This window comes from Stenella coeruleoalba (genome assembly GCF_951394435.1).
Source record: "Stenella coeruleoalba genome assembly, chromosome: 1".
Taxonomy (NCBI): Eukaryota; Metazoa; Chordata; class Mammalia; order Artiodactyla; family Delphinidae; genus Stenella; species Stenella coeruleoalba.
Window position 1 is genome coordinate 161,885,230 of NC_137169.1, and position 14,697 is coordinate 161,899,926.

General features: G+C 43.9%; 1 protein-coding gene across 1 annotated transcript; it reads right to left on the reverse strand.

Annotated features, from left to right (window-relative positions):
- Positions 1-6,864: 6,864 nt before the first annotated feature.
- CTSE (cathepsin E) lies at positions 6,865-13,114 on the reverse strand (the record flags this gene model as incomplete). Its single annotated transcript, XM_079937258.1, is given in 10 exon segments — positions 6,865-7,026; positions 8,746-8,865; positions 8,869-8,984; positions 8,987-9,024; positions 10,213-10,256; positions 10,260-10,289; positions 10,293-10,335; positions 12,649-12,740; positions 12,742-12,843; positions 13,103-13,114. Coding segments are annotated over 10 exon segments (759 nt in total).
- Positions 13,115-14,697: the final 1,583 nt, after the last annotated feature.

The following is a 14,697-nucleotide window of genomic DNA, read 5'->3' on the forward strand; positions in this document are numbered from 1 at the left end:
ACGGGTATCTGTAGAGGTATAGAGGCACATTTGAGCCTCTTTCAGAGAACATGTAAAAGTTACCATGGGCCCAACGGCTGCTGTGGGTGCTTTTGGGTAGGGGAAGTGAACTCTCCTCAGCTAGTCATTACAGCCTCTGAATATGGGACTGAAATTTATACTTTTAGGGGATGTTTGCAAACTACCCTTAACACTTTTGGAAGCCAAGTCACTAACCACCTTCAGGCTCTAGTCCCCACTTCCTCTGTCTGCATGGATCAAAAGCCAGCAACTTCCCTTCTCTTCCTCTGACACATGCTCCACTGGAAAATGGCGTCCAGCTTCTACTCTGCAGGGGAGGCCCTGACACTGTGCATTGAAGTTCCTTCCTTTCTTCCCTCTTGCACACATTCATTCAATAATCTGAGTGTGTCAGACCCTTTGGGGGACACAAAATGGATACTTGTATTTTATCAGTGGAAATAAGACATGGTTCAAACTCACCTCTGGCCCTCACCACCGCCCTGCCAATGGTGCATTCTGAGCTGCCCTCAGGCTACCGCCTTGCTGGAGGTGGCTGTGTTTGCTGCAAATCTGTAGTCAGCTTGGAAACTCACCTCCTTGTATCTATTCCCCTTCTCTTTCTTCTTCACTTCCCTTTCCCCCTTTCTTACTTCCTTTGAATTGAACTTCTCAATAAAATGTTAAATATAAGCTTCTGACTCAGGTATTTTTAAAAAAATTTCCCCTTAAGGAAACAGGCCCAAGATAGGACTCCATAAATATTTGTTGGGTAAATGAATGAATTGTAGGACAAGAGGTCAGGCTAGATAGTGTAGGATGAGAAACAGAGATACAGGAGCTAATTTGAAAAGGTCATAAATGTACAGGTCGTCTGCTTAGAGATGTTGACACAGGGGTTGTCTCCATTGGTTGCACTCAGCAGAGACACATCATCCCCGATGTGGGAGAGGGTAAGGAAATGGAGAGGGGAGAATGAGAGAGGGAGAAGAGGGCTGAGGCAGAACTTGAGACATACTCACATTTAAGAATCAGGAGAAAGGAAAGGATCCCAGCCAGAGGCCTGGTGAGGCAGAGACGACCAGTGTTCATTCAAGCCCCCTTACACCGCCAGGCCACAGCTCACTGCCATTTCCCACCCCCTATAGACAGGCATGGTCATGGACCACATTTTAGCAATGGACAGAATGGTGAACAAGACAGAGCCCCTGGTCCCATAGAGCTCAAGTCAAATGCATATAGAGAAGTGTCCCGCTGGTACTGGACCTCTTTCAAACCTGGCCTGGGAAGACTTCTTATAGGAGCTGCCATACTCTATCCCTGTCCACAGGACAGTAGAATGACTCTGAGGTCCTAGGGGATGTGGGAACCACAAGGCAGACAGATCCCAGGGTTTTGAATCATCGACTCTTCAACTGGCCTCTCCATGAACGAGGAATACACTTTGATTGTGCTAAGGCACTGTGATTTGGGGGTTTCATTGTTATAGAAGCTAGTGTCATGTCATAACCTGGCAAGTGTTGAAAAGATGAGGGCAGATGTTGAAGCTGAGGAGAGGGGGCACACTATGGTCCTGAGGCCTGGACCTATAGCTCTAAACCCTGATGTGTTTTACACACCCCAAGTGTGTGGGGTGTTGGGTAAGTTCTCACATAGCTTCTCTCCCCTTACCATCCTCTTAAGCACAAGTTCTTCTTTTAAGGGTTCCCCAGCCAAAGTCACTGAGATATGCTTTGGGACTTTCCTTAGAGAGAAGAGCAGACTTCACAGTCCGGAGGCCACCGACTCTCACACAGGACAGTCATCCCAGCCCCCCTCTTACAGTGAGATGCACGTGCCAGAGTTCTTTAGCTGAGAACAGACACAGTAGGAAGGACAGAAGGAGGGTAGCCCTGCGACCTTGGCACTCTGTGTGCCCGCCATGCACGGCTCAGTTCCAGGCGCCCCTCTGTCCTGTGGGGTCCCACTCAAGATTCCCATTCCCAGGAGAGAGAGTCTGACAGGTGTGACTTGAGGCCTGTGTCCTCCCCTGTAATGTCACTGGTGATGACGGGAACCCAGGAACCACCAGGAGAGGCCATAGGACTTAGAACAGGAGGGGAACCATTCCTCAAAGGAAGTGATGCCCGACACACAAAAACAGCAGCCTCCCCGGAACCCTTTGGCAAGGTCTTATCTCCATGTAGGAGCAGACATGAGGACACTGTTTGAATCCTTTTGGGAGTCAGCAACCATTAACTTTTCAGCAGCTTATACATTTTTATTTTAACAAGTAAACATGATTAGGGGGACTGTTTAGAATCTACCTTTCATCCTTGCCTTTGAGATATCCTGAACTGGCAACTACCTGGGTGGGGGAGGAGGATGAATCAGAAGCAGTGGATTAGGAGCTGGGAGACATGAATTCTACCTTCATCTCTACTTTTTTTTTTTTTTTTTTTTGCGCTACGTGGGTCTCTCACTGTTGCGGCCTCTCCCGTTGCGGAGCACAGGCTCCGGATGCGCAGGCTCAGCGGGCATGGCTCACGGGCCCAGCTGCTCTGCGGCATGTGGGATCTTCCCGGACCGGGGCACAAACCCATGTGCCCCGCATCAGCAGGCGGACTGTCAACCACTGCGCCACCAGGGAAGCCCCATCTCTACTTTTGACAAATGGTTTCATTGTTTTATAACCCAATTTCCCCATCCACAAAACAGGGTAAGAAAACCTCCTCTGCCTAATTTACAGATTTGTTGTGAGGGAAAGAAGAGGAAAGAAAAGAAGAGAAAAGACAAGAAAAGAACAACAAAACACCGAAAACTCCTAAAAGGATTTTAAGAAGCCAAAAGTCAAATATAAGAGCAGTCAGTTAGCAGAGCATCTGTTACGGGTTAAATTGAGTTTCCCTAAAAGATAGGTTGAAGTCTGAACCCCTGTACCTCAGAATGATCTTATTTGGAAATAGGGTCGCTGGAGGTGCAATTAAAATTGAGATGAGTTCATAGTGCGGTAGTATGGGGCTTTAATCTGATGTGACTGGTGTCCTTATAAGAGGGAAGAGTCACAGAGACAGAGACACACAGGGACGCACCATGGGATGACAGAGGCTGAGACTGGAGTGATGCAGCTGCAAGCCAAGGAGTGCCGAGGATTCTAGCCAGAAGTCTGGAACAGGTGAGGAAGGTTTCTCCCCTACGATTTCAGAGGGAGCATGGCCTTGCTGACACATTGATCTGGGTCTTCTAGCCTCCAGAACTGTGAGACAATAGATTTCTGTTGTCTTAAGCCATTCAATTTGTGGTACTTGGTTATGGCAGCCCTAGGAGATGAATACAGCATCCTTTAACAGCTCCCAGGGCACAGTGAAGCTTTGGCCAAACTTCTTGGCCCATCCCTGAGAGGTGGTGAGCTAGTATCAGACGTGGGACATGGGACACGGTCCTGGGTTTCAGAGGTAATAACCACTGATGTGAAGGTCACAAAGAGTTAAGGTCAGTTGTGGAAAACCCAAAGCAGCTATTAGGGTTAAGTAGGTTTACACAGGCAGCAGGATTTTAGTCCACACTGACTGAAAGCATCACTTCTGCCTTGAGGGACCAGAGTGCTCAGAGCAGAACTGGGTTCGGGCAGCCTTGGGACTGAGGCTGATTTCACTTCCTACAGATGTGATTGAAGCATCACTTTCATACTTCAGCCTCCACCACTCAGGCTCCTGGACCCCCAGGCTCTAGGCCAGCACATCAGGGTTGCTGCCCACGTAGAAGTCACCCTTGAGGAGAAAGTCTGCAGGATGCCCTCTAAAGGTTGGCGCCCGCCCTCACAGAGCTTGTGTTGTTGACCACTCCACTATGTTGTTTTTTTTTTTTTTTTTTTTTTGCGGTACGCGGGCCTCTCACTGTTGTGGCCTCTCCCGTTGCGGAGCACAGGCTCCGGATGCGCAGGCTCAGCGGCCATGGCTCACGGGCCCAGCCGCTGCGCGGCATGTGGGATCTGCCCGACGGACCGAGGCACGAACCTGTGTCCCCTGCATCGTCAGGCGGACTGTCAACCACTGCGCCACCAGGGAAGCCTCACTATGCTGCTTTTGACTTAATTGCTTAAATATTGCTCTGAAAGCAATAATTTAGTTTAAAAAATGTGTGTGTGTGTGTATATATATATATATATATATATATATATACAGGCAAAAAGAGAGTAAAAACAAAGCAAAAAAAGTGTGTGCATGTGTGTAGCTGTGAACTTCTTGGATCCTGATGCTTAGAGGGAAGGGGTGCTAACATTATGACCCAAGCGCTTCCATCCAGATAGGCTCAACTCTTCCCAAGAGCTCTGCAGGGAGAATATCCCAGAGACACAAAGTAATTAGCCAAGGATGCCAGATTGGTGAGGGGTGGAGCCCAGATGTAGATACAGGCTTAGGGTTAGGGTTAAGCCTGGTGTGTTTTCCACGACCTCTGCTGCCAGAAGTGACAGCCAGGGCCTGCCCCAGTTGTCTTGCCGGTCTTGGGGTGTCTCTCTTAGCACCTGGCACAGAACAAATATTTATTAAGAGAGGGTTTGATAAATAGATTGACACTGTGCTGAATGAGTTAGAAGAATGTACTGATGGGAAATCTACTGTTAAATGAGAAAAGAAAAAGGTTTCCTTACCAATAGCCATCTCTGATAACATATGCAAGAAAAAAGTCTGCATAAGATAACTTCAGATTGATAATAATGTTTATCTCTGAGGAGGGGGCTCATGGGGGACTTTCACATATTTTAGAATAAGAAAAACGCTGAAGATATTTCCATTTTGAAAAAAGCAACATTGAAAGGAAGGAAAAGAAAGACAAGTTGTTCCTAGTGGCAAAGGATGGTCCTTAGACCCAGATTCCCCATATCAGCTCACTTAGGATGGGCCCTGGTTCCCAAAGGTAAAAAGCATTTGTTCACAGCCTCTCTCTCCCTCTCTCTTTCTCTCCAACCACACCCCTCCCATATACTGTGAAATATTTTCATTTACAACAAACACATGAACACACTGCAAGGAACCAGAACTGTGGGAAAACGGGCCCAGAACATCTCTTTGTATTGAGGTCAAGTCAAAAGTTCACAGGAGCTAAATTGAAAGGGCGCCCACTGGCTAAACGTGGGGTGATCTGAGCATTAAAAAATGGCAGGAAAGTTGAAACATACTCATTATTCTGAAAACTGGTAAATAAAGGGAAAGAAGCAGGTAATCTTGCCTTTCTTGTATGAGCTGTACCTCATAGTGGACAATAGTTAATGAAAGGGTTATTTTTTATAGAAGAGTTCCAGCTAACAAATACAGGAGGAAAAATAGAATTAGAAAAATCCCTGTTTTCAGTCCCTAGTGTTAGTGTGGATCTAAGCGAGGATCATCAATGGCTGCTGAAACCTTTAGGTCAAACGCTGAAGGGAACGTTATCGTGGGTGGATGAGGCTGACAACTCGGGAACCCACCCATCAGTCCTAACGTTACAAATTGAGCGGCGCCCGGCATTATCTGTCCCCGATGGGACACAGTAGAGGTACCCAGCACCATTTATGAAGTGTTCCTTCCACGAAATAAGGCCTCTAGATCTAACTATCGTTTTATAGGAACAATGAACTCAGACAAACCTGTTACATGACAGCTCTGGATTTCAACCAGTGAAATTCAGAACGTGCAACTATGGATGAAAAGAGACATTTCAAACAAATGTACTTTGTGAACCTTGAATCCTGACACAAACAAGTCAACCATAAAAATGACCAAACATTTATGAGGCAATAGGAAACATCTGAACACGGACAGCACTTTTAAGAATACTAGTTTCCCACACAGGGAACTGTATTCAATATTCTGTGATAAATCATAATGGAAAAGAATACGAAAAGGAATATATATATATGTATAACTGAATCACGTTGTTGTACAGCAGAAATTAACACAACATTGTAAATCAACTATGCTTGAATAAAATTAACCAAAAAAAAAAAAAAAAAAGAATACTTGTTTCCCTTGCTATCTGAAAGTAGAAGTTTCCTATGAAACTATGCTAAGGGACACACCTTGCTAATGGACACACAAATTAAATCAAGATAAAGCTCAGATGCTCACAGATACAGTTCAAAGCTATGGAGGCTTGATGCCCAGATGCTGAGTGTAGTTCCCATGAAGGAGCTTGGTGGTACCACTCTCACTGCTTGGGTATGCCCTGCCTCTATAAAAGCTTGCTGCAAAACAAACACTGACTGCTTTTTTCGATTTCTGTCTTTTTTTCATAAGTGCAAAAATCCTCTTTGGATTCCTTTAGTTTAGGGAAAACAGGTACTAATGTAGGTCTTTCATAAAAGCAAAGTGGTATAAAGTGAACTTTTGAAAAGCAGGGGATACCTGTATTAGAAGGGTTTATGGATAAATATTTGATGTGGTGATTTATGATGTGATGCTAAGAATTTTACTTTAAAATAATCCAGGTATGTGGGGCTGAAGAGAGGAGTAGCTGGTGAAACAGATAAAACAGGCCCTGCCATGTGTTGATGGGTTGTGGAAACTGAGTGGGGCTGCACAGGGATTTATTGTACTATAATTTCTGCTTGTGCACATGTTCGGAAGTTTCCATAATAAAACATTAGCAGAAAGCGATAAAAAGTATGGGCATACAACTTAATTCTTCCATTATGATGTTGGTGGAGTTGGTGTGTATGTGGGTATATGAAGTATGTGTGTGAGTGTGTGTGTGTGTGTTCTCATGCTCTGTTTCATTCTAATTTGGGTTGCAGCTCTGGAAAAACTGCATTCTCTTGAAAAGAACTTTGACAGCTGTGGAGAATGTTCCAACCTAATAGGCCCAGGTGAATTTCCAGGGGGACTGGCACAGACAGAAGGCCCCTGCTTAGGGGACTGCTGGGACCAGCCCCACATGGTTATTCCCATGGTCAAAGGCAGTAAAACTGTTTAATGATACATTGCTTAGGGTCCAGAAGGACCAAGCTGGAGGTTGGATGTCAGAACCTTGAAAGCCACTGATTAAGAACTTCATTCCATCCATGAATTTCTGGAATTGGAAAGAAGAATATAAATGACGTATAGGGAAAGAAGGAAGTAGTGTTGTCTAGAGGCTGTACTGTGTAGTAGTGGTAGCTATACCAAATGGCCTTGGACAGCCGCTTTACAATTTTGGCTGGTTGGTTCTTTCTTCCGTTTCGTATACCTATACATGTTTACTCAAAAAAGTGTTTGCACAATTTCATATACGTGGGTCTTGGCTTCTAAGTTCTGCAATTTTGATAATTGTTCATCTGTTATACACCTCCACTCCTTACCACCATCTTAACGATTGGGAAAACTGAAACCTTGTTGCATGGCTGGAACAGCAAAAGGTTTGGCATTAGAAGATCTTGGCTTAAATTCTGGTTTCTTTAGTTTCTAGCAAAGCTCAACTTAATTTTTTAAGGGAGAGTAATTGCTCTGTAAGTGGCTAGCCACTGCTATTCTCTTGAGTTCTGGGAAGAATCATTGGAGTGGCTCCTTCAAGTTATAAGGCAAGTAGGTATCCATTGATCCATGAGAGGAGTATAACTGTCCCAACCTTATTTGGTTTGGTAGAGACTTGGGGTCTAACAGGCAGAAGTTGTCTTTCCAACAACCATTTGAAATTTGAGGTTGCCGATGAGGGTTTGGGAAAATTCACTGAGAGCTTCAAGAGTCTTCTTGAGAGGAAGGGGACAAAAATGCAAAGTTATGACAGTATCCTTGATGGATAAGGTGGCTCTGATCGAAAACTGCTAGCATAAAAGGACAATAGCACCATAATGGGTACAGGGAAGGGTGTGCATGTGAGCAGGGACTCACATAGGGTGAAGGGGAGAGAGTGTGGGGTGTTGGAGTGGGGAAAGGTGTATAGACTAATGAACTTGGCACAGTTGAAATGTGTAGCTTGTCCTCAGCATCATGTTCACAGTGGCAGCTCTACAATTCCTTTGTTGGAGGAGCTTAGGAGACTTGACATGAAGCTTGTGTTTTAAAGCAAAACATTGGTTTTCACTTGCATTGTCTGTTTATATCTGGTGGCTTTGGGAAGGGGTGAATGGAGATCAAGTTATGGGGGTAGGGAAAGCCCTCTGTCTACACCTTAGTGTTTCCATCCTGGTGCAGTCACCCTGATGCTGCAGATGACTCTTGGGCAAAGTTGGTGTGTTAAAGTGTGTCGCCAAAGAAATGCGATATTGAAAATTTGGGATCATAGGTTTCCAAAACACCTGGAAGTTCCCTTTCTACCTCACTCTCCAAACTTACCAATCGCCTGCAACAAGACATTTTCTTGTGTGAGGAGAATGTTAACTTGAATGTTAGAAGAGATATAACCTTATTCTGTATCCCCCCACCTCTAGCAGCTCATATCTTGAACCATTTAACTCTCTGAGTATCCTCATCTATCAAATGGGCTAATAATATCCCAGTCTGACTTGGTGGTTAAAGAGATTAAGTTTTGTCAGTTGAAAAGTCCTACCTGACAATGTCAGAAAACCTCATTAAATGGCTTGTCCAAGGTTTGCTGCTGCTTCATGGCAGAACAGGAAGTTAGAACCAGCCCAGTGGCGTTTCCGCCATCGGCAGTACCACCCCTCCCAAGGGGAATGCTTTCAGAGCTAGATAAGATGGGAGGGGGGCAAGGGGTAAAGGCACCCTGAGTACAGGCGACTGTTTGGAAAGGGGAAGTGGCAGCCGTGTGAGGATGGCCCTGTGACTTGCAGAATAAGGAAACAGTTCTCACCAGCAGGGTGTAGGCAGTTGGTTGGTGGGTGTGGGGGACCCCATTGATGGTGAAGGTGACATCCGGCAAGACACTGATGTTGACACACTCCAGAGTGTACAAAAATAGAACACAGGGGATCTATTCAGAGGCTTCCCAATTCCCCGTCCATGGGCTCTGCCCCAGTGGTCTGTGCAGTTGCCTGCTACCGCCTGAGGGGCCTGTGATGAGGGAGGTCCCTGGGTCCACAATGGCCTGTAGCCTTCGGAGAAGAACATCATGGTGCCTCCCACCTGGATTCTGAGGACAAAGGAAGCATCGTCAGCTACTCCTACCTGTTCCTTCCCCTTTCTCCCCCTAAGCTTCCCTGGCACCCCAGCAGCTCTCAGTCTCTGCTGGGTTCTCTAATCTGCTGAAGCACGTTAGTAATTTGCATTTTGGTCTCTCTTACCACATGAGTGTTTCTCTCTCTCTCTCTCTATATATATATATATATTTTTTTGACTGAAATGCATAGCAGGAAATATATTTACTTCTTGACCCAGTACACACACACACATGCACACACACAGGCAGGAAATAAAAATTTCATGACACTGTACTTAACCTTAATATATGAAGTACACTCTGATATTTTCTATTTTAGCCCATTTCATTAAAAAATGTAGGTCACGATCCCCTAAAATGATGTCGTGACCCATAAATGGGCAAATCCTTGCAGTTTGAAAAACCCTCAGTAGACAGTAAACATTGGAGCCTTTTTGGCTTTTGTATTTCTGTGCCTAGCACATGCCTGTCCCCTTGCAGGAACTTATCTTCAGCTGAATTGAAACTTGAATTACATTTCTTTGAATTCCTGCACCGTCTAGTACAGTGCTAGGTATGTGGCAGGAATCTAGTTCCACTTTCCCTGATTGCTCTGCGCCTCTGTGTGTGTGTGTGTGTGTGTGTGTGTGTGTGTAGACTCAATCAATGCCACCCCCTCCATGAAACCCTTGAGGAGTTCTTCAGATAGAAGTGGTCTTGCCCTTTCTGGTCTGGGCCACTTTGGTGGTCCATCTCATGGAGTACTGACCACCTTCTACTCTACATGGTAGTAGTTTGTGTATAGGTGTCATCTTCTGCAGTGATTTGTGAAGGCAAAATCTGAGTCCAATTCGCTTTTGCACCCCTGTGTCATTCAGCCCTTGTCTTACATGTTAATTAATGTTGAATGAGTAGTTGGCCGAGTGTTAGTATTTACTCTCTGTTGAATTGAAGATACACCACATGTACAAGAAAGGAAGCTGAGAGTTGGTACCATGTGTCTGCTGCCCCGTCCTGCCCCTCTGCTCAGCACCTCCATATTCTAGCCTCATGCAGCCAGCTCCCAGCATCCTCTCTCAGTGACCAGCAGTTTCATTCAGGTCAATTTAGTTAATCCAATTTCAGTTGAGCCTGTTATGAGTTCTTCCCTCATTCTGTAACTACTCTGTGGAGGATACTTACGTGTCCACTGCCATCTGCCAGTAGACTTGTTTGGTGACTGGGACTCAATCTATGTTCCCAGAGAGATGGGAGTGGTCCTAGCCTCTGAAAATCAGCTTGCTACCTGCACCACCTCCTGTGTCACTACATGGAAAGAAAGGCAGATTGTCAAGGAAGGGCCACTGGAAAACCTCAGGGGCGAGCCTCAGCCAGGCCCCTGCTTCTTGGTCTGGTCACTCACACCAAGTACCTAGATAGGCAGAAATATCAGCCTGCGTTTTGAGACCAGGGCTTCTGACTTCTGCAAGCTGATTAGTCGGAGCCTCTTGGGCAAACAATAGAAACAACTCTGCTCAATGATTTGTGAATATCCTCCAGCTTCTTGGATAGAAGGGGTAAGGAGGTGAGAATGGAGACCACAGATCTGATCAAGCAGAACTCATGCAGCACCAAGGCCAGGACCATCATGGGGTGTGCATTCACCACGCAACTTGAGGCACCCCCGAAGACTCCTTTGCCCCAAGTATCTTCTCCACTATTATGGTGGTGCCTGGAATTTCCACAGTATTCACTCTTTTGTGTTAGGCAAAGATGTTAATTGAACACGAAGTGACTTACTGGAGCTTGAATATTTATTAATATTGTGTTGATTTCTCAGAATATGTTCTGTCACCTAGCAGGATCCTGCAGAAATAGGACCTAAAACTGATTTGTTTTCAGGAGGAAAAGGATCAGAGAAAGACAAAACTTGGGGTCCTGTATGCAGGGCAGTAAAGGGGAAGGGAAGTGGATATCTGTGGGAAAGCAAGGAAAACAGTTTTCAAGGCACGAGGGGGGAGGAGCTGATGTTTGTTGATGGCCTTTATGCAAGGCGCTGTGCTAGGAATTTTTCCTGCCTCATCTTATTCTCATGTCAGCCTAGTGTCCATTTGAGAAAAATGAGGCTCATGGAGATGAAGTAATGCAAGAGGGGGGATTTCTATTTTTTTAAATTAATTTATTTTTGACTGTGTTGGGTCTTCGTTGCTGCACGCAGGCTTCTTTAGTTGTGGCGAGCAGGGGCTACTCTTTGTTCTGGTGCGTGGGCTTCTCATTGCAGTAGCTTCTCTTTGTTGTGGAACATGGGCTCTAGGCACGTGGGCTTCAGTAGTTGTTGCACATGGGCTCAGTAGTTGTGTCTTCCATGCTCTAGAGCGCAGACTCAGTAGTTGTGGTGCACGGGCTTAGTTGCTCTGCAGCATATGAGAACTTCCTGGACCAGGGCTCGAACCCATGTCCCCTGCATTGCCAGGTGGATTCTTAACCACTGAGCCCCCAGGGAAGTCCCAAGACGGGGGGATTTAAATCCAGGTCAGTCTGACTGCAAAGTATTCGCTGTTTTCCACCACAATTCACATCTTTCCAGGCTGAAAGGGAGCAGGAAGCTCTGAAGGGAAGAAGCGAGGTGTCCAGACGCCTGCCCTCTTACTCACAGTTCCGTCCAGGCCTGGTCTCCACTGCAATCAGGCTGGAGAGGAAGCCATGAGATGGAGGAGATTCAAAGCTCTCCATGTGAGAGAGGAGAGCGAGAGAAATGCGCTTCTGCTGAAACAGGGTAAGCTCAGGCCAAGTTTTCTTGGGAAGGAGTCAGAGAGGTAAGAAATCTCCTCCCTGACCCTCCCAGAACCCCAGGTAAATGTGTCCGAGGGCTGGTGAGTCTCATGACCTTTTCCAACCACAACATGCAATGTAAAAAATTGTATAAATCGGCAAAGAACACATAAAATCGACCCTCTTAGCCATTTTTAAGTGTACAGTTCAGTAGTGTTAAGTATATTCATATGGTTGTGCAACCAATCCCCAGAACCTTTTCATCCTATAAAATTGAAACTCTATACCCATTCAATAACTTCCTGCTTGTTCCTTCCCCAGCCCCTGGCAGCCACCATTCTGCTTTCTGTCTCTATGAATTCCACTACTGTTAGAATTTTCTTCCTCTTTCAGGCTGAATAATTTTCTGTTGTAGGCATATACTACATTTTGCTATTCCAGCCATTAATGTGTAATTATTTTATTGTCAGCTAACATTTGAATTTTTTCCCCCACCTCCTCTCACTAGAATTAAGCTTTTTGAGGGCAGGGACTGTCTTTCTTGTTCCATTGTGTTCCCAGTGCCTAGCAGCATGGTGAGCACATAATAGGGGCTTGATAAATATTTATTCACTGCATAAATGAATGTCCAGTCCCAGAGATTCTTTAATTACTCCAGTGTGGTATAGTTTACAAAGTCCTTTTTTCAACGACTTTGAGGCAAACCCCATTTTCTCAATATTCAGAGAGGGTAAGTGTTTTGCCCCAAATCACACAGCTGATACAAGACCAAGCAAGAGCTCCAACCCAGGTGTTGTGACTGCTAAGTCTAGACGTGTTGTTTTCCTATAGTCATAACCTTAACCTGGTGGGGCTGATGGGCCTTACCTACTCGTGTACACAGAAAACACGGGTAGATCCACCAGCTTCTGGGCCATTGTGTCTAACACTGGGGTCACCCTTTCAGCACAAGCAGGGTTATCCCAGGCCCAGAATGCCATAAGACTCTGCATTCATAAAGAACTGGTCAGTCTCTGTGACACTCTCTTCAAATTGCTGACCGACCTCAGTCAGTCCTTCTACCTAATGGTGGAGCCTGAAGGAAAATCACACAGATCTTTGGCAAACGGGCTCAGATTCTTGAAATCTTCTTCTGTCCTAAAGCTAATGCTTCCCCTACTCAATTTTCCTTGGTTAAATGGATACAACAATTTTTGCCATGCTCCCATCCACTTCATTTTTTCTATGTAAACATTTTTTATTGAAGTATAATACAGAAATCACAAGTGTACAGTGTTTTCACAGACGTTACAACCCCATTGCCAGAAACCCCTTTAACTACCCTGCCCGTCATTGAGACTTTCCTTAAGAGTAACCAATCTCAAAAAAAAAGACAAAACAGCAAGATAACCCATCTCTTGGCTTCTAACAGCTTATACTATCTTTGCCTATTTTTGAATTTTATATGAATGGAATCATATGGTATGAATTCTTTTTTATCTGGCTTTTGTCACTCAACGTGATGTTATTGCATGCTGTTGTAGAATTTTCATTGTCTTTAGTATTCCGTGGTATGAATATATCATCATTATTTATCCATTCTACCACTGATGGATATTTGGGGTGTCTCCTGTATTTGACTATTGCTAATAGAGCTGCTTGTACTTGTCTTTTGGTGAACATGTGTACTTATTACTGTTGGATGTATGCCTAGGAGTAAAACTGCTAGATAATAGAGTTTGCAAGTGTTTTGCTTGAGTAAATACTGACAGTTTCCCAAAGTGATTGTATCAATTAACATTTCCAATATCAATGTTTTGAAAGGTCCAGTTGTTCCATATCCTCACCAATACCAGCTGTTGCCTACCTTTTCCACTTTAGTCTTCTAGTGAATATGCAGTGGGCTACATTGAGGTTGTAATTTGTATTTCCAGACGACTAATAAAATTGGACATTTGGATATCCTCTTTTGTGAACTGGGTTATCTATAATTTTCTTATTGATTGGTAGGAGTTCTTTATTTATTCTGGAATAAAGTCCTTTGTTGGATATATGTACTACAAATATCTTCTCCCAGATTGTGGCAGATGTTTTTACTCTCTTAATGGTGCTTTCTGATGAACAGAAGATATGAATTTCAGTGTAGTCAAATTGATCAGTTTTCCCCCTTATAATTAGTAGTTTTTAAAAACTTGTTACAAAAATTTTTGCCTACCTTAAGGTCATGAAGACATCTTCCTACATTTTTTCTAAGAGCTTTATTGTTTTGCTTTTCACATTTATATATATCTACAATCTATTGGAAGTTTGATAATGTGTGAGTTAAGATCCATTTTTTCTTTATTAGAAGTCAGATTTATTGAGATATGATTTATACACAATAATTCACCCTTTTAAGTGTACAGTTCAGTGATTTTTGAAACACAAATAGTTTCTGTTCGCTAATATTTTGTTTACAACTTTTGTGTCTACATTCATGAGAAAGAAACTGGTCTGTAATTTTCATTTCTTGTAATGTCCTTTCCAAGTTTGTTATTAAATTTATGCTGGCCTCATAAAATGAGTTATGAAGTGTCCCTTCTTTATCAATTATCTGGAAGAGTCTGTCTAAGATTGGTGCTATTTCTTCTTTAAATGTTTGAGGGAATTTACCAATGAGGCTACCTGGACCTGGAGTTTTCTTTGTGGAAAGGTTTTTAATAATAGAGTCGACGTTTAAATAGATACTGGAGTATCCATTCAATGTTAAATAGATATTGGAGTATTCATTCAATGTTTAAATAGATATTGGAGGGTTATATTTTCTAATTTTTTTCTTGTGTCAGTTTTGACATGCTCTGTTTCTCAAGGCATTTGCCAATTTAAAAAAATTGTCAAATTTATCAAAATAAAATGATTCTTGATATCCTCTTATTATCATTTTAATGTCTGTAGCGT